The 20,749-nt window shown below is 34.3% G+C and overlaps 1 protein-coding gene across 2 annotated transcripts in view; it reads left to right on the forward strand.

Annotated features, from left to right (window-relative positions):
- Positions 1–19,592, forward strand: part of LOC145662515 (scavenger receptor class B member 1-like) — a 78,843-nt gene extending 59,251 nt beyond the window's left edge. For both annotated transcript variants that reach the window (XM_081728167.1, XM_081728166.1), the window contains 4 exons: positions 1,133–1,523; positions 6,755–6,873; positions 10,453–10,581; positions 15,847–19,592. In XM_081728167.1, coding sequence (XP_081584293.1) covers positions 1,133–1,523; positions 6,755–6,873; positions 10,453–10,581; positions 15,847–16,065 — 858 coding nt within the window. In that variant the 3' untranslated portion in view covers positions 16,066–19,592. The remainder of the gene's footprint in view (positions 1–1,132; positions 1,524–6,754; positions 6,874–10,452; positions 10,582–15,846) is intronic.
- Positions 19,593–20,749: the final 1,157 nt, after the last annotated feature.

The raw sequence follows: 20,749 nt of genomic DNA on the forward strand, positions 1-20,749 counted from the left end.
TAGTCATAATGATCTTGGTGTCATCTTTGATTCAAAACTCACATTCTCTGACCACATCTCCTCAATACTAAAGAATTCAATGCGCATGTTGGGACTTCTTTATCGATTCACCGAACTACGCACTGTTTCTTCATTAGCAACTTTTTACAAGACTTTAATAGCGCCCAAGATCGAATACTGCTCTCCCATATGGGCTATGGCAGCACCTACACATCTCTCCAGACTTGATTCTGTTCTCAATTTCTTCATCGCTATAGTCCGTTTTCGTGTTCCTGCACTTCGAATATTATCTAAGAAGGAACTCTTGCGACATCTTAATATTCAGACTCCTGAAGTACGCAGAATTATCTCTGACCTGAAATATCTGCATAAAATAGGTTATGGAAATTTAAGATCGGAAATATTACGTCAGGAACTATCCTTACGTGTCCCTTCCCGCATCACCCGGAATACCCACCTATTCCATCTTGCTCGTCCTAGGTTGGCTGTTATACAGAGGTCTCTTTTTTATAGAATACCAAACTGTTATAATCAAGTAACAACTGATGTGGACATTTTTTCGAGCTACCCAGTGTTTGAAAGAGTAATTAAACGAGCTTTGACGGAATAGTTTTACTCTTACACTCTTTTTTCTATGTTGTTGTTATTGTTGTCTTGTTTTTTTTTTCTTTCTTTTGTTAGCATGTCCCTGTGTAAAATGGCAAAGTTATGCTGTATCTGGGAATCTGTTCAATAAATAAAATAAAAAATGCACTAATGGCGCTCAGAAATGTCACGACAGTTAAATATTTTTGTAAGATGCAATTTCTGTAGCTTTGACTCAAAAAAGATTGATGAGAATATTCCATATAAAAAATTTTTGGCAATTTTATTATTTGTAATTGTCTTAAAATGTTCTATGGATCTGATACAAGAAATTATTTCATTTTTAAAATTTAAAAGTCCTTAATAGTTTGTACACGTGTATTATTAAATTTTGATTTCAAAGCAGTAATTTTGATCGATGAATTGATCAGTACAGAGTATAAAAATCCATGTAGTAGGTATTACGTAATCCATATATAAGACGTAGAATAATTATTACTGTAAGCTAATTTAGTAGTGTCTTACTTTATCTTCTTTCTTTTTAAAGAGAAATGGTACTTCAATAGATGAAATAACTGTATCAACTGGAGCTGCAAATGTGAGGAAACTTGGAGTTGTTGAACGACACAATGGAAAAAGAAAACTTAATATTTGGGGCTCAGAAGAATGCAACACAGTAAGTGGTGCTGTTGGAATCATTTTTCCACCATTCATTTCTAAAAACGAAACCCTTCAAATCTACTTCAAAGAGCTTTGTAGGAAGTTTCCAGTGACGTTCCAAAGGGAAGTGAAGGTTCAAGGAATTCCTGGCTATCGCTTTACGTCTTCTGAGAATGCGTTCGCTGATCCTGAGCATTATCCAGAGAATGCATGCTACTGCCCGGATGGTCCACCTTGTATGCCGTCTGGTTTATTCAACGCAAGTGCCTGTGCTTTCGGTATTTATGACATTTTCTTTTAATATAGCTTAGGTTAAGGTCATAAGCTTTAACTGCTTTGTAACAGCTTTAACATAAATAAAATGAATTTTAACTGTGTTTGCTTCTGTTAGGACCATTTTCATCATTTGCAAACGTGAGACTATCAAATAAGATTTTTTTTTCTCTAAAAGAGGGATTCGTTTGTAAACAAGACTGTTGTTAATATGTCAAATGAAAAATAGAAGTTGTAGAACACACATTTATCTAATAGCTAGTTCCTCTTGAATTGTTGCTGATTAGGCCAGTGGCGTGACCCTATAATCCAACTCTTGGAGCGAGATAGTGTAATGCAAAACGAACTTTACTATCTGCGAAGATTGATCTTGTATGATAGTCTCTGCATCCGCCACTTGCACCGGATTTAAGTTCGGGAGCTCACGTTAATAATGAGTCCCGTCCTTCATACTCTTGGAGTTATATCAAGACGCAGAGCCCAAAAACTAAAAACTCTGATACCAATGCAGCATGTTCCATATAATTAATTACATAAAACTGGCAATGGATTTCTTGTAAATTATTCCAACTAACTGCAATTAAACAATCTTTTATTTATCCCACAGAAACAAAGGAATACTTCAAGTTTTTCTTATCCCATAAATCGTGGACGATCTCGAAATTAACTATGTCTGTAACTGCTTCAATTTACCTGCCATTCTTAACTATACCACTGAAGTCGTTCACTATCTTAACGTTACCAACAGGAATCTGAGGAATGTGTATTTTTTCTTAAAGTTCTTACGAAATATACTTACTAAGGAACAAACGTCGAAGGAATTCAACCTATCAGACAACAAATTTTAAATTGTGGAATATATTGTAATATCCTATGTGATGTTGTAAACAAACAATTACACGCATCAGTGTTTACAAACACCACCACTTGGTTCGGCAAGAGGATCTCCCACCAGATGGATCTACAGTCACATGCAGACGACGGTTTCTGGCCCCTCCCACGGAGCAGAAGACGACATCGGAGCAGCAGCGCCACCACCACCCAAAGGATCCTATAAATTGGATGGACGAAGACAACTCGACACCAGTTTTCTGGTGACCCTCCTCTAATCTGCTACGGGACTTTTGGAGTAACCTAACCCCAGGCCTCTAGTCTGCTACGGGACTACGCCTATCCTATCTCCTGGCTTAGCCTGCTACGGGGCTCTGTCGGCCACTTAACCCGCCTCTGCTTGCTACGGAGCATTGGTTCCTTAATTTCCCTCTGCTTAGCCTGCTACGGGGCTCTGTGGAGATCCTGTCTGCGACCTTATGGTCAAAGACTACCTATTTCTAACCTTTGATTCTAGAAAGATTTTGTATTGTATTTTGTGAAAATACTTTTATAGTGGAAGTTTTTATAATAAAACTGGTAGTGGGACTCGATTCGGGACGCTCTTTTTATTAAATGCTCTACCTACAAACCTATATGAGACAAAGTTTAACAATATAGTCAGCATATCACGAATCCTACATTTTTTTTTTTTAAAGGATGTTCGTGGCTTATAAGTAGCGTCTCGTAACTCTAGATGAATAGCTGCAAAACTAAAATCATATTGTGTGTTCCAACGATGATGAACTCATCGTAGTACAGACCAAACTTGCTGCTGCTTGACTTGGTAATCTCAGGAGAAAAAAATACGATGATTTCTGTAGAATATCTGTGCATAGAAGAAAAATATGACAAATAGAATTTCCACATATCGTATTTCTTGCTATTTTCCAACTGGACAAAACGAAAGAAATACGAGAATACATGGTTAGCGTACGCGCTTTTAGGTACGATTTCTGGTACTACTACATGTAGTTCGGATCTCGCGTTAAGCTGTAAGTTCATGTCTCATTAGCCTCAGTAGGGTTGGAAAAGGATCTGAAGAATCTGAGGATGTGTGGTTTTCCGAAACTTTTGGACTTAGCACTTGAAATCTTGTTCAAAGGAGATTTTTTCCGTAATCTTTAGACTGTAGATAAGACAAGGCTTTGCGAAATTTGAACCCCAAAGAGAAAAAGAGCGATTTAAAAGTATTTTCGATGTTCAGCAAATATCCGAATCTACTAAGAACAAGAATCTAAAATTTTATGTAAATATTCTTAAACTGTCAGCTGAGGATAAGACGAAAAGTACCACAGAATGTATTCACTACTAGATGGAGAGGAGTTCGAACCATTCTTTTCAACGTTTATCAAATCTCCAAAACTACATGGCTTAGGAATTTGAATTTTGCATGAATATTTTCTTCAGAATCTGACTACATACGAGCCCAGATTTTGTAAAGCTCGACATCTAAGAGAAGAGAAAGCGTTTTCTCTAGGAAGTAGAAATTTTGCGTAAGTGTTGTGAATTAACGTCACATTTTGTAAATAGCGAGGTGGCCATGTGGGTTATTACGAAAAGCAAGAATTTTTTCATAAGAATAATACTGTAATTACCTTCTTCATAGTTGTAACGATTTAATAGTTATTTTTATTTGAAGGTTGAAAACTCATGCTAAGGTAGCTGTAGAGAATGTGTTAGCCCTCGCGCTGAACATGTTCTTCAAGGTGTTTGATCCACTCTGTATGTATCTGCATGAACATCTGCGTAAGTATGTTAATACAGGTCTCCATAGTGCAGTGGTGAAAATGGTGTGCGTCGCGAATTTGCTTGGAGCAAACAAGCTGTTACAAGTGATCGGATAGGAAAGGGTCCAGGAAAGTGAGGAGGTAGTGTAGTGTAGTGTGAGGTGCAATTCAGCGGTAGTCATTATGCCCAGTACAGTGACCGAGAATTAGCAAGACCAAATGCAGCACGCTATATACTATGCTGCAGCTAATCTAATAATTCTAGTACTTAAGTCCTGCTTACTAAATAGAATTGGAATGATCTTTGAAACACAAGGGTGGCCATGAACATTCAGCATCAAATTATGTGATATCATCACATTTCAAAAATCATTAATTAAATTTAAAACAATGTTGAGCGCATGCGGATGACTGAATAAACCATTCATCCTTTATATTTTCATACTCTGGGATAATTTAGTGTTTAAGGGTAGACCGATACCCGCTCCGGTTTCAATACCAAGTTACTATATGTATGATATATACGGACTAGAGCAATAAAAATATTCTGGATTCATTTTCGCACTTAGAGGCCGCGGTGGCTCAGTGGTAGAGCATTCACCTCTGGTGCATAGGGTCCCGGGTTCAAACCCTGCTCCCGCCAAGTGAACTTTGTGGTGGGCAAACAACGCGTGCGTTGGTTTCGTCGGGTTCCCCCCCCCCCACTTTCTTTATCCCACGATTTCATTCATTTCTCATCATCACCGTCTCCTTTAGCCTAGCCGGCGGACGTAAAACTCAAAAATTTCATTTCATTTTCGCACTTCTTGCAGTTTTGAGAATAAGATGATAACGTAAATTGAAATTATTAAAGTGTTAAACTTTGGATTGAATCTTATAAAACAAAGAGTAAGATTTTTTTTTTAAAAAAAAAAGTATATAACAACGTAATCGTAATTGTTCTATGTTTGGGTAAATTCTTTGTTTTGTTATTTTAACAGTTCGAGGTATTTAGACGGAATGTCACTTACAGCATGCGCTATTTATATTTTGAAAGTTGAGAAAAAGTCGACATTTGATATTGTTAAAATGTAATATGACAGAAAGACTTACTGGGTTTGGTTGTGATAATTAATGAAATTTTAAAAGAAATTATTAGTTAAAGCAAATAATTATGGTAGTTCAATACATTAAATAAGCACATAAATAAGACAAACACGTATATCACTTTTAATATAATCAAAGTATATATATATATATATATATATATATATATATATATATATATATATATATATATATATATATATATAGGGTGTTTCAAAACAACACCGACAACGTTTGGGAGGAGATCCTGACACCAAGATAAGACAAAAAGTATAGACCAATCTGGGTGCACAAATGCTTCCTTTCGGAGTTACAGGCTGCCGAAAACATGAAAAAATGAATTTTAAAGGTCCATAGCTCCAATACTATAGAACCTACCGTAGTCGGGTCAAGACTTCACCAATATGTGCCCTATCCAAAAATACATGTTCCCGAATCCTGCGGTTCTCAGGCAACAACTTTTGTAGAGGGGATTTGGCTAAGGGCATATAATTTGAAGTACTCACCAACTACCTCTGTAAAAACTATTGCAGAAGTACCGCAGGATTCTGAAACATGAATATTTGGATAGGGCACATGCTAGTTCTTAAGTGGTCTTGACCCGACTAAGCTAGGTCCCTAATATTCCCTAAGTTCTTCCCCCTAGGCATTGCATACCGGCAAATCAGACTGTTGTCGAAATTTAGTTCGTGTGCAACATTTATCACTTTATAAACTTTGTGCATTAACTTTTAATTAATATTTTGGTTCGGTCTATTAAACGACTATTAATATGATTTATCGAAACAGATCAAAAACATGGATCAAGGATCATTTACTTTCATTATTGACTGCGTTCGGCAAATCACTGTGGGTAAGCATTCTGGCGAGGCGGCTATTCACTGAAGCCACTTTAAGCCCTGGGCAGTGTGTATGCCTAACAGCGTTGGAAAGGTGGAGTATGAGCACGAACTCTGTTCCGACCCGGCATCCTGACTGAGTGACTGAGGTTTAACCTGGTACCTTTTGTCAGGCCAGGGTCGTTGTCTTTTCACTTCCTATCTCTTCTCTTCTCTTGGCCTGGTTAGTCGCCTAAAGTTCTTAATACAGTGAAACAAAAACATAAAATTAAGTAAAACGGTGTCGTATTCGCTGCAGCTCAGTTCACAGATAACACTGGATAACTATCCTAATAAGCTTCAGAAATTTTGGGGGGGCGCAGTTTCCCCCCTTAAGTTACACCTATGGCTGGAAGTAAATTTAAGTTATCTTCACATATTAAAAATTTCAAGACTTGTTTCTTTGTTATACACATGTTAACTTATTCAGAGGTGATAATGTAAAAAAAAAAATATTTAGGAACGATTATTTGTGTGTGTAACTCTGGTGATGTCGAACTTGTATCAACATGTATCTTGGAAATCGGAAAAAGTTTACAAATATATTTCCAATATTTCCTATAGACCTTGTTCTTCCCATACGAAGAACGACCACTTCTGCTAGCATATAATATTTTGATATGTGGTTAGATATATTTTGAGTGATATATTGATAGTTGGATATGTTTGTAGGTGCTCCTGCAGTGGCATCTTTTCCTCATTTTTATCAAGCTGATTTGAAACACTTCAACACAGTGGTTGGACTACATCCAGACAAAGATAAGCATGAAATGTATATGGACATACAGAACGTAAGTTGTTCTAATGTATAACGTTTGGAATAGAATAAGAAGTGTTGGATATTATTAGTATTATTATTATGCAATAATATTTTAAGAAAAGTTACAAATATGTAAATCTTGTACCAGATGAAATAGCTGGAAAATTTTAGTCGTCCTGTACTGTTTTATCTAAAGCAGTATCTATTAACTAATTTTCTCGAATATTTTTTTAGAAACTTTGTGCATTATTTGGAGCTTTAGATATAATAGAAAGATACCTATTTTATGGGTAATTATTTGATATTTAAACATTTTGTAATAGTACGTGTAGTTCTTATGTCTTGGAAACAAAGATATAAAAGTAGGCAATAGAAATGGCGTATTTATATGTTAACATCTGTATTAAAATATATAGTTATTTCATTAGCCAAAGCTGTACACAGTTGTCTGATATAAAACATATCCATAATCAAAAGATTTTGGTATACTAATCAGAAATAATATAGGGTGTTCCAAAATGATCTTTCCAGATTTGATCGCGTAGAAGTCAGAAATGGGGATAGATAGAAAGGTGCGGTTTGCGGCATAATGTTCACACACCTGAAATTTTATTAGTCGTTTAAACAGAATTCAATATGTACACCATCTGTAGCACGCGGGATATGTAAGCGATATTCCAATTCCTCCCACGTCGGCCTAGCATGTCCTCCGTAACATATTCAAGTGCTATGCCGATGCAGCTCGCAGTTCCTGCAGGTCCTGCATTGAGGTCTTGTAGACCACATCCTTCACAAAGCCCCAAAGAAAAAAATCTAGTGGCATGATGTCTGGAGACCTTGGAGGCGAGACAATGGGTCCTCCTCGAACAATTAAGAAACCTAGAAATATGTCGTCCAAAGCACTCCTAACGATCGCAGCCCAATGAGGATAGGCATCGTCCTGTTGCAGCAGGATGTCAGGTTGCAGGTGTTCAACATGTGGAAATGCAAACTGTTTCAACATATCCAGATAAACAGTCGTGGTGATTGACGCTTCCGAAGAAAGAAGAAGAAGAAGAAAAAAACGATCCCACCATATCGTCATGAAGCAGACCACACCACGCGTTTACCTTTGGACTGTCACGCACAACTTTCCGGCTTACTTGGGCATTCTCCAAGCCCGATATCCGCACATTTTCGTCCTTCCTCGACTTATTCATTCACAGTGAATTCCTATCCATCTTGTTACAACTTTGCGGTAGTGTTATTCGGCACTATGCGCTACGTGAGTCACAAGTTGATCTATTTTGCTATAAAATGACACCAAAACCAGCTCTGTAAGTAGTTTGAATAAATTGACATGAATTTTCAAAATTTAGTATCTTTTTTGAAACACTCTGTATAAGCTTATATACAGGGTGTTTCAGATAAAACGTCCAGTGCTTATAAATCCGAAACGGCTGAAAATGAAAAGATGAAACAAAAACTGAGATAGGAAAATATCATAGGGCGCATCACATGGTGTTGTTGTGGTGACCCCCAGGGCCCTCCTTCAAGGGGGCCCAGGGTCCAACTTCAAATTTTCAAATAGAAACATATATTGAATCATACCTCATTCAATAGTACTTGAAAAACGAAACAACTTTTGTAGGAAACAATTTTCGATTTGGGCCACCGTTTTTAAATAGTCGCAAAAAGTGGGTCCTATATCAGATAAAACGTCCAGTGCTTCTAAATCCGAAATGGTTGAGAATAAAAAGATGAAACAAAAACTGAGATAGGAAAATGTCATAGGGCGCATCACATGGTGTTGTTGTGGTGACCCCCGGGCCCTCCTTCAAGGGGGCCCAGGGTCCAACTTCAAATTTTCAAATAGAAACATATATTGAATCATACCTCATTCAATAGTACTTGAAAAACGAAACAACTTTTGTAGTAAACAATTTTCGATTTTGGCCACCGTTTTCAAAATGGCCGCAAAAAGTGGGTCCTGTATCAGATAAAACGTCCAGTGCTTATAGGCCTAAATCATAAACGGCTGAGAATAGAGAGATGAAACAAAAACTGAGATAGAAATGATGATAAAGCATATCAAGTGGTGTTGTTGTGGTGACCCTCAGGAAACTCCGTGAAGGGGGCCCAGGTCCCACCTTCAAACTGATACAGGACTTTTGCGGCCATTTTGAAAACGGTGGCCCAAATCGAAAATTGTTTCCTACAAAAGTTGTTTCGTTTTTTAAGTACTATTGAATGAGGTATGATTCAATATATGTTTCTATTTGAAAATTTGAAGTTAGACCCTGGGCCCCCTTGAAGGAGGGCCCTGAGGGTCACCACAACAACACCATGTGATGCGCCCTATGACATTTTCCTATCTCAGTTTTTGTTTCATCTTTTTATTCTCAGCCGTTTCGGATTTATAAGCACTGGACGTTTTATCTGAAACACCCTGTATATAAATCAAGAGCTTTTCTGCTGACTATGTAGATAACGTTTGATAGTGATGCATGATACATATTGGACTTCTCTATATTTATAGAATTCTTTTCTTTTCCTCTCCTCCTTAAGTTCCTTAAGAGTCGCATTTTGTAGGAGAAACTATTGCAAGTGATATGCATATATGTTTCTAATGCAGAAACTACTTATTATTTACATATCAATTTGTATTTATGAATAATATACAGTAAAAATTATTTTATAATATAAAAATTCCGATTTGTCATTTGCACACCAAGATCTGAACGTGATCTTCTAACATTACAATTATCTATATAACGAGACTATATATTCTTTATTCTTTTAATCTCTTCCGTATATAAAGATAGCAGATAAGATCTTTGCTTCTGTGAAATACATGGAATATCTTCATGCTGCCTCATCTCTCTAAAGAACGTAATACCAAAGGCGGTCGTTAGATGTAGATTTACAGTCATCCTACGGTCTTCTGCAAATTGGCTAGATCAGCAGAGTGTGGGATGTTCTTCCCGTGGGAGGAATGGCATTTCCGCTAGTAACTGATGAACTTCATCGAACTTTTGTACATTAATTGGTGATTTGAAAAGCTTATACCAAAAAATAAAAAATAATTAATTAAATAAATAAATAAATAAGAGTTTTTAATTTATTGAGTTAAATTCAGGTTATTGAGTAATATATATATATATATATATATATATATATATATATATATATATATATATATATATATATATATATATATATATATATATATATATATTTACATGCATATTTTATGATAAGCTCTATTTACTTTTTATTATTTTTGAACTTAACAAATATATATCCCTATTCATAGTTGTGATCCATAGATAAATATTTTTCCACAATATTCGTGGGTAGAAATATTAGAAAACAGCATTTAACAGGGTCCATTCATGTATTGAGACGTTTTCTCGCAATTGTATATTTTTCATTTAGATAAAATATTAAAGTGAAATTGTCTTTTTCCTGCAAATATACTTTTTTTTCTTGTTTCGTTCACACAGAATAAAGTTTTTTTTTTTTTTTTAACTAACACAGGTACAAAAAATACGTTTTAATTTTAAAAAATAATCTAACACTGCTTAGTTCTCTAACATCCCAATTTTGACATGGTTGTTTTCTTTTACAGAAATTTGGTATTCCTCTTCAGGCAAATCTAAGGCTTCAGCTGAATATTGTTGCGCGAAAAGTGGATGAAATAACACAGACAAAGTCTTTTCCATCTGATATGGTGCTACCTTTAGTTTGGATGGAAGAGGTAATAGTTTTATTTTAAGCAGGATAGATAATATCTGAAAACAGTTGAAAGCTGCGAAAAGCTGTGCATTTATATATTAGCAACAGAATAAAATTGTGTTGTTATTTGAAATGCAAAGCATGGTATTAAGAAATGTGAAAGTTAATTACAGAAAAGTTTTGTTTCATACAAAAAATTAGTCAACTAATAACGAAAGCTGTTAAACTTCAGCTAATGACATTTAAAAGATCTTAAAAATGTCTGTGCTGGAGGTTGAAGTAAGTTTTCTGGCCTTACATTGCGGTATTCAGTTCTTCCCAGACCAGCTAGACAATTTTCACTTTCCAGTTATTTTCAGCTTGTTTAGATCACATGGGCTGCATTACGATTTACAACTAGCTCTCCCCGCTGGTCTAGTGGCTAGTGTGATTGGTGTAGGTAGTCCCGGGTTCGATTCCCAGTGGAAGAGTACAGATAATTTAATTTTCATAATCATTCTTTTTCATTAATCATCCGTTTCCATAGCTGTGGGACGTTAAACTACTAAACTTCGGAAACCTATAGTGTGTATGTATAATAATAAGAACGTACAACGTAGTGATTAACGCATGGACACGTTTAACTTGATATCCAGGATTGACTTAATTACATATTTTACTCTTCGATTTTCGGTAAATCTAACGCTACAGAGAATTTTATTTATCTCTCTTGTGGTATAAAGCACAACCGTCCAAACTTGTGGTATAAAGCACACTATTATACACTGGGAGAAGTTAAAGAAGTATCTAGCTTTTAAATACCTGTACTAAGAAGCAGTAATTGCTACTGCCAACACTGCATTTTCAGTACTCCCCTTCTGTTCTGGTGCTGTGCGTTTCCTTCTCTCCATGTTTACAACACATTAAATTTGAAGACACACACACACACACACCAAACGCTACACAGAGGGAATCAGAAGCAAGCACAATATTGAAATAGATGGTCTGCTTGAGAAACAGGGTTACTCAACTATAGCATACATGTACTTTCGGTGTTAAATTAGCAGATATGACAACGATATCTCTATTGATAGGAAACATTTAGCTACAACTTTTCTAAAGTTAAGAGCATCTACAAATCTATAGAACGGAGAATTTTTTTTTTTTATAATTAACGAAGTAGCTGTAATTTTAGATTCACTAATTAGTGTATCAGAAATTATTCTAAAGAACATACGAACATTTTATATCTGACACCACATTGAAAAATTGTTATTTTCCTTTGCATTATCATTAATGAAACACGATTTAATCTACAATAGATATATTTACACATAATGTAAAGGCGTAAACATAACAGCTTTTAAGCCTTTTAAATTATGCTATAAGTGTACGTAAGTATCGGAAGTTTTCGTAGAACGGATATGCCCGTCTGTCAGTCTAACATGTATCGCAGCAAAAGCGGTAAAAAATGTCGAGAAACGGGAATTTGCAATTAACTCAAGTTCTAATAATGGTTTCATTTCATCTCATCTCTCAGCTTCCCTCTATTGAAACTGCAAGTCGTAGAAAGCAATAGTTTCCGATTTCAGCATTAATCGCTGCAGAACAGAAACGGTAATACATAGCGATAAATAGTTTATTGGAATCTACTCAACGCCTGAAGAAAAGATACAATCTCCACTCGTATACCAAGAATGGAAGTGGTAGAAATTGTTAGGCCGGAAGTGAGATGCCGAAACTGACTTAGTGTGCCCGGAAAATTGAGTCGATGAATGGACTGATTCCTATATTCTTTGTCACCGGAGGCTATATAGGACAAAACTTACTCTTTAAAGTAGAACCTGTACAACTGGTGTGTATGCTGTTCTTCCACCTAGAATTAAAGCTGGGGCCTTGCACATCAAAGACATGCGTGCTGGTCACTAGACGAGCGGAGGGAGCGATGGCTCAGTGGTAGAGCGTTCACCTCCGGTGCTTGGGGCCCCTGGTTCGATCCCAGTTCGCGCCGTGTGGACAAACACAGTGCTAGTGGGTTTTCTCGGGGTTCTCCCGTTTCCTCCCACTTTCTTCATTCCACCATTTCACTCATCTCTCATCACCGTCTCCTTTCGCCTAACCGGCATAACCGTGGGACGTAAAACTTAAAGATTTCATTTCATTTTCACTAGACCAGCGAGCAGGGCTACAAAAAATAATAATCGATGAAATAAAAAAGGAAACTGTTTGCTGTTTTCTGCGTTTGGATAACCATGAAAACTCCGAACTTAATAGGGATGCTATGAACTTAAAATTTCTTAATTTTCCACGCTAGCAATTATTTCACAATAATGATCTTACACTCTATAAAACTAGTTAATCCAGAGATCAAAAGGTGGGAATACACTGGCTTAGTCGAAGAGTAATATCATCTGTAGTGTAAGTGGTTCTTAGTTCGATTCCATGCATGGACCTGTAGTCTGCAAAAACGTGGTGGAGTGACGTTGACGAAAGTTTCGAATTCAATTCAGGACGACGCGTGGGATATAATAATAAAACATTCAAGTTATCACTTGAAACCAAACATGAGACAATGACTTCCAATATACGTAAGGATATTGTTGTAACTTTTTAGTTTGCTAAACTCTTGAGCTACTTCCAACATGTTAAAACGATTACAAGCTTATTTTTGATTTGAAGTAACTGAATATATTACTTATATTTAAAAAAAATTAAAAATGAATTGTTCCTTATTCTAGAAATTTATTAATCTTTGACTATATTTCCTACTTTTGATTTGTAGATCAACTAGATTTATTGGCCTAAAATGCACAATTGTAATAATTGCTAGAATCGAAAGTTAGAAATTTATAAGAACGTCTTAAGCTAGTGGTTCTGAAACATTTTTGAGGTTCAAGACGTCTTTAATGTGTCAGAAATTTCCACAGCCTCCCAGAGAAGAGGTAATATTGATCGAAAACTGAATTTAAATCCTAACACCGATTTTATAATTTGTTGCGACCCCTACGTCAAGGTTAATGAACAGTCAATTATGAAACTTCAGAAAGCGACCTCAGAACAAACTCTTTAATCTCTCTAGAGTAGGAAGATTTCCAATTGAGGATATGATGATACGCAAACCTTTCTTACACCTCGGTTCTACTTAAGGACGCAAGACACAAAAGTAATGAAAGAAAAAAACTCAAAATTAAATAAATAATTTTTGTAGATGACAAAAACTTAAGTCTGAAAGCAAAAAATAAACTAACATGAGCTACTCCGGTAAAATGTTTCAATCTGCACTCCTGCTAAGAAGAATAATCAACTTGTAATATTGTTATAAGGTTATAGAATTACAGTACATGCCAAAAAATGTTGTAGCTTTTATTGTATTTCATAAATCCTAATGCAGATTGATCGGTTTGTCAGCATGAAGGTTATGTGAGTCATAAACCTACAGCTTAACATTGTATCCGAATCACATGAGCTCCCATTAGGATTCTCAGGTCTCCTACACCAAAAGTTCCCGGGTCTCCTGTGTATGTTAACCACATAACTACTAGAAAACCCCTTAATACTGGTGTTACCTACTTCATGCTTGATGGATGTTCATTTATTCCATGCACTTGAAATTCAAACAGTTTAGTTAATACTATATATGCATATAACGAAGAAAAGACATTTAACGGTGAAAACTTAAATGTGTAGCTGTAAGTTACAATATCAGATATATTGTAGTATGTGCTGATGTAATAATGATGTCTTATTTTTGTTTTTATGACGTTTGACTTCTCTATTTTTATATTGAATTAGCCATTGGTTCCTTGTGGTGTATGTTCTGTTTCCCCTCAAAACAATCCCCTCTCACTCTTCTGTCTGTCTGAGTTTTACTGTTAAATTGCTATGGAAAAAAGAGGACAAATAGGCATGACGTGAGAACAGTGCTGCTAGTAGTAGTAGTAGTAGTTAATTCTTGCTGCAGATTCTTACTTTTTTAGTTTCCATCGGTGTACATTCCAGTTTTCTTCCATAGTTTTTATTTCATCACTTATTTATTTTCAAACATTTATTTTTATCATCCAACTAATTTTATCTTCAAGACTTCATCAAACACTTGCATTTATTAATAAATGTAATGCATTTATTAGTAGTCTCATTGAATTTACAAGACATCATCAAACACTTGCGTTTATCATCCGTTCCATTTAGTCTAAGAGTATCATCGAACAATTTCACGTCTACTCCTCATGATTTTCACTGAGATATTTGTAATTCAATAAATAAGACTTTTGATACTCCATCTGTGTTTTATTTTATTAAACTGATGTTTCAAACGTACTGACTGCATTTATCTTCAGAGTTATACTAATTTGAGAAATTATTGTGTAATTATTCTGATATAATTGTAATTGTTCAGTCCTTTCTCTGATCCTTCTCTGGGAAATGGAAGAGGGGGAAGATTCTTCTCTGGGATTTCACCTGCTCTGACACTTTTGCGTCATCCAACCTTACTCTTTCTTCATCACGAAAAGGAACTGTTGCAGCCCGCAGAGAATGCGACAAAAGTTTATATAAAGATCTACTAGAACGATACATGTTCGTGACCGTAGCCATTGAATCGAGCAGCACTTGGGGCCTCGAAAGTCTGTTTCATCAAAGAAGTATGCCAACGTATTGCACAGGTTACTGGTGACAATCGGGCTACTTCTTTTTTTATACATCGTATCAGCATAACAGTTCAGTGAGGTAATGTGGCTTCCATTTTAGCTACATTACCTTCTGGTAAATTTTTAGAAGAGGTTTCCCTTTTATAACTAACTGTGCGGAGTCAATTTGCTGCTTTTCTCAGTATCATTTTTCTTTCTCAATTCTACTCACCATTTTTTAATCTTTTTCTTTTACCTTCTACAATTTTTATATCTTTCACAATATAACAAAATTATATCCAAAACGATTATTGTACGATAATTCTTGTTAGCACAAAAGAAAAAGAAAAAAAAAAACTTTCAAATGAATTGTTGCCAAATTACAATGAATAAAATAATTTTATTTGTTACATTTTATAATCTTATATTTCAATATTTAACAATCAAATACTGTTACCATTCAGTTGGACTCAGATGTATAATATTACTTGTTTTCTTTAAGTATGATTAATTTCGTTTCCTTAATATTTTATGGTAATAAAGTATTCCAAATTTCACTTAATCTGCATATATCGCTCGTCTCATTTAGCATGCAAAGCATAATCACTAAATCTTGAGCTGGAGATTTAGTATTTTCTTCCTTGTAAGAAGAATGTTAACATATATCTGCAATATAATTTCAGCATATCGGCAATCTTCCAGATGAGGTATTGCAAATGCTGCATGCTGCTTTGAAAGTCTCAAGGATTTCAGGGATGAGTTTGGCGTATGGCGTGGTCTGTATATCATGTTTCTGTTTAATAGCGTTAATATATTTTATATCTGTCAAAATACGTTCAAAACGAAAGGCCAAGAACAGTTCTTCAAGTGATGATCAACACATGTATAAAATATCAAGTTGACGCATTTATATATATATATATATTCTGATTCATTTATATTATGTCTGTCGTCTGTGATAAATATTATACGATATATTTGTAAAGATCAGTTTCAGTTAACTAGTTTTATTTGCTCTTATAAAGCATTTCAAGAACATTTCTGTAATATGTCCACGACTGAAATGTTACCGAGACAGAGTTCAAGAAAATTCTGTAAGATCATCCAAAATAGTGAGCAAAAATAAGGAACATAAAGTAAGACAAATTGTGGTTCTTAGTAAGAAAATTACTTTTTCTTATCTGGGAGTATTTTGGAAGTTTATTTTTTTCCATCTGTCAATCTAAGACATGAATGTTAATGCAAGATCTTATGTTGTCCTTACGTTATTTTTCAATAGTCATACATAGCCGGTGGAAAGTCTTGTAAAAGTAAATGCATGAACAAATACATGAATGTATACATAGTGCTTCAAAAAGGACTTCACAATTATATAATTTCTTATAAATTTAGTCAGACTACTTACAGAGCTTGTTTTCATGTCATTTTTTAGCAAAAGAAATAAAGTTATTTTTATCTTGTACATTCAGTGTAACTTTAATTGGTGTTGAAGACATTCCATCTGATGTCGATTTCCTGCCAAGCCCGCGGTAGTATGTCAGGCATAACTTCAACTTCGGCGAATACTCATGCTCTGAACTTAATGAGTAATTTATAAAGTTTTTTTCTGCACAATTGTCACACACTTCGATTATTCAAATCAAAACACACAGCTAGCGCGTTCAGAACCAGTGAAGGCAGCAATCTTTGTTACAGTTGTCGCCAGCTCCTGTGGTGGTGCTAGTCGATACAAATGTTGCTAGCCCTTAATGGTGTGGTGCTATTCGGCATTATACACTACATGAGTCAAAACTTGATCTGTTTTGCTACAAAATGACACTAAAACTAGCTTTGTAAGTACTGTAGTCTGAATAAATTTATACAAATTTACAAAGTTGTATAATCCTTTTTGAAGTACCTTGTCTTGTTTGTAATATACTGTATTAAGAAAACAATGCAAGTCTAATCTGAGATTTTAACAACGTATATCTACTTTGTACTGAGCGTCAGAGAGCTTCATAATGGGATACACGCGCTCGCTACACTAGGTGTTTCACGTTCTATTCACATTTCAACAATCATCTTTCTCATACTTTAGTCCAGCCCAAAATTCATATAAAAAGTTCACACCAAATAAAGTAACCTCGAATAATTTTAGTTGTCTGTGTTATCTCTTCAGTGCAAAATGGAGATAATTACTGTGTCTGAATATATACAACGTACTAATCAGGAAGAAGACATCTATTTTTCTTGTGCCATGTATTATAAATCAATAATGATTTTAAAATCATTATTAAAGTACCTTGCACTTTCATCTGCATCGAGACTTTTAATATAAGAAAGAAATGTTTTTCTTTATTGCAAGTTTACGTGTCTCATTGTATGTTGTACATTATTATGAATTTCCTAATATTTCCCACAGTGAATTTGATTGTATAGTTTCAGTATTACATCTTTATTATGTGTACAGTATTATTATATTTTGAATCAACTTAATAAATGTGTTACGCTCTGATTGTCAGTAAGCAAACAAATGGTTTCCATTTTAGTGAGGAAAAAGATCAATTTCGTTTCTTATACTCGAACTTTTATTTGTTTATTTTTGTTTTGCTGGTTTTGTAATATTCAGATATTCTACTTGGTTTATCTTCCTTTTGTGTAAAACAAAACTTAGTAATTAAACGACGGTATTAATTGTGAGTAATTAACACTAAAGATTTAATACTAATTGATGTTACTTATTTTTGCTCATTATTTATAATATATAAATCAAACATATCAAATAACATAATCAGTATTGTTTGTGTGCCAATACAGTTCAATTATTAGATGCTGTAATTATAACATTTGCCACTAGTATTAAATTTTGCATGTGCTATGTATTCTAGCAAAACCAGGAAAGTACAAGTAATGGGATGTTGAACGACTGATAAAACAGAGCAAAGTTCAACATGTAAACTACCTCGTTACACGTGTTTTATTTTTACTGATGTATTTACTTTTTTAAAATACTTAATAAAAATAGATCTTGAAGAGGTAAGTAAACTAAAGGATTATATTAATGGTAGCCCAGTAGTAATTTTTGACTATTTTTGAAACAGTTATTTGTTTCTATTCGTAACTTTTTTTTTTAAAAAAAAAATCAATTGTTGAAGTTAGATCTTTGATACATTGTAAAATAAATGTAAAAATTGAAAAGAAATGATATTGTTTTTGTAAGATATATAGGTTTAGGTTCCTAAGTCAGATTGATATTTAGAGAATTTTTACTGGGATGTAAATTTGAAAAAGCTTTTGATATGAACATTCTGTGTGTAACGCACTCAAGCTGTATTTTCCTTACGACAGTCATCGAAAAGAAAGAGAAAAAAAAAAACTAATTTTGATGAACAAAACTATCTGATGATAATGAAAGAAAATTTTCTCAAAATACTTTTCGAATCATATTAAAAAAATAATGGATACGAGACAGGTTGACTCGCTTAATAATTATAATCTTAAAGTAAGATAAAAATAGCCACATTACAAATTTTGTATGTACGTAAACATAGACATCGTAAACTTACCATCAAACAGTGAAAACATGATCATATAACATACACGAACATTGTAAGTTTTCTTATTAAACTCTTTATCTATCACAGAAGTAGGAAAGGAAATTTACAAAACGGAAAAGTAGCTATGAAACGGCAACTGACGGAAATTCAGTGAGAACAAAAATAGAGTTTCGTTTGGATTTGTTTTGCCTTTGCAGTAAATTGTACATTAGGCACACCATTTGGTAAAGATATTGTAATTTATAAAATACAATGTGAGACTGAGTTATCGATTTTCATTTTGGATAAATATACGGTAGGCGTTGTTTTCTTTATGGTACTTCCTTTATGGTATGGTATAGAATATTAAATTAATATTAGCACTTGGAACAAACATTTATGTATGTTTTTTTTAAATAGAAGTCTATTCTGTAAGTGTTGTAATTGCTACCTGACTTGTTTTAAATGTAATATGGACCCTTGTCAATGGTTTCATATAATAGTCTGTCAAGAATAACAATTAACAGATAAAAATAAAAAAAAATAAAGTAAACAACTTAAGATTAGATATTTACTCTTTAATATTTTACGGTATATCTTTTTTTGAAATTTTAAGATCATCCTAATTATGAATTAATGTTCAAATGTCAGATATGAAGAATGTATACGTTACTTTATTTTGAGATATGTTTCAGAATACCTTTACTAAGTATTTGGTTCAAATAGATTTCTTTTACATATTATGTATTATTTGACCTGAAAATTCAGGGAATTTTGTTATGTTACGAGCTAGTCACTGGAATATGTGTTTTGACTTTGATCTATTTCTTTTTGACGAGAGTGATCTCATTCATACCATTTATTAAAATATATCAATATTTGTATTTCATGTTTCATAAATAAATTATGAACATCACATGTGTTTAATTTTCCGTATTTTCATTACTACCATGAAAACTCTTGTCTTGTTTTCAATATTATTGTGTTACTTTAAGTAAACTGTTGAAATACTTTCTAGCCTGGATGAAACATGACACAGGCCTGGATATTTTATTTCGCATACAGCGTTATTCTGACTAAATAATTCATTTCAAATTCTTCAAATGAAATACGATGAATGTATAGGCTACAGTAAAAATTAAAAGAGATTCAACTTCATTACTAGACTTCTAATTTTACACATTGATGTGAAGAATGAGCTGCATCAGTAATTTAGGAAGTTTGCAAATGTCTTAAGCTGTCAATTTAGCCAATAACTTCACTGCAAAAGTACACAAACATAGTTTCCAATATCAACAACATAGATTATTTATTTCAACTTAGGATAAGTAACTGGATATATATGTAAGCTCTGATTTATTTCTTTGAAACTAGACAAGAGATATGACCTTGAGTTCAGTTAGAGCATAAGACATTCGGAACGAAAATAATCTTAAAAATTATTTCATAGTATGCTTGTATTTTAGAAGATTTTAAATTTTTCATAGCCTATGAATCAAATCCGGAACACCCGACCGATCTCGATCAAATCAGGACTTCGGAAGGCAAAGAGTGAATCTGAAAAGTTGATTTTTTTTCCTCGCAACGGACAGGTCTGGATAACACACAGATACCGCATTTTTCCCTGCTTCACCCTTAGTTTTCTCTCACAGTTCCAAGATAAAAAAAAAAAATTCCCCTTGCTATCTTAATGTACTTGCAAAACTTGGAGCTTGATTTCCCAACACCCCGATTTCAGGATTCGCCCTTTCTCTTCCAAGGTCCTGAAATTTTCAATATAGATTAAGTTTGGGCCTGGGATGGCTTTTATCACTTCACTTTGGCGGTACAAATTTGGGGAGGGAAGATATTTAAAAATGATCGGATATGACCGATATTAGTGTCGAATCCAAAGTTTTCGGGGTCGCTGAGATGAATATTGGAACTTCCGATGCCGGTTAAATCGAAATTCGCCGCTTTATCTCCAAATTGAAACTTAATCTCCCCATGCGAAGAACAGGTATTCTGCTAGTATATGCTGTAGTTATAGAACAACCCAGACGCATGAAGAGGGACTATATTAGAAGTTTTC

The sequence above is a fragment of the Thermobia domestica genome, chromosome 10, assembly GCF_964235325.1.
Source record: "Thermobia domestica chromosome 10, izTheDome1.hap1.1, whole genome shotgun sequence".
Classification (NCBI taxonomy): Eukaryota; Metazoa; Arthropoda; class Insecta; order Zygentoma; family Lepismatidae; genus Thermobia; species Thermobia domestica.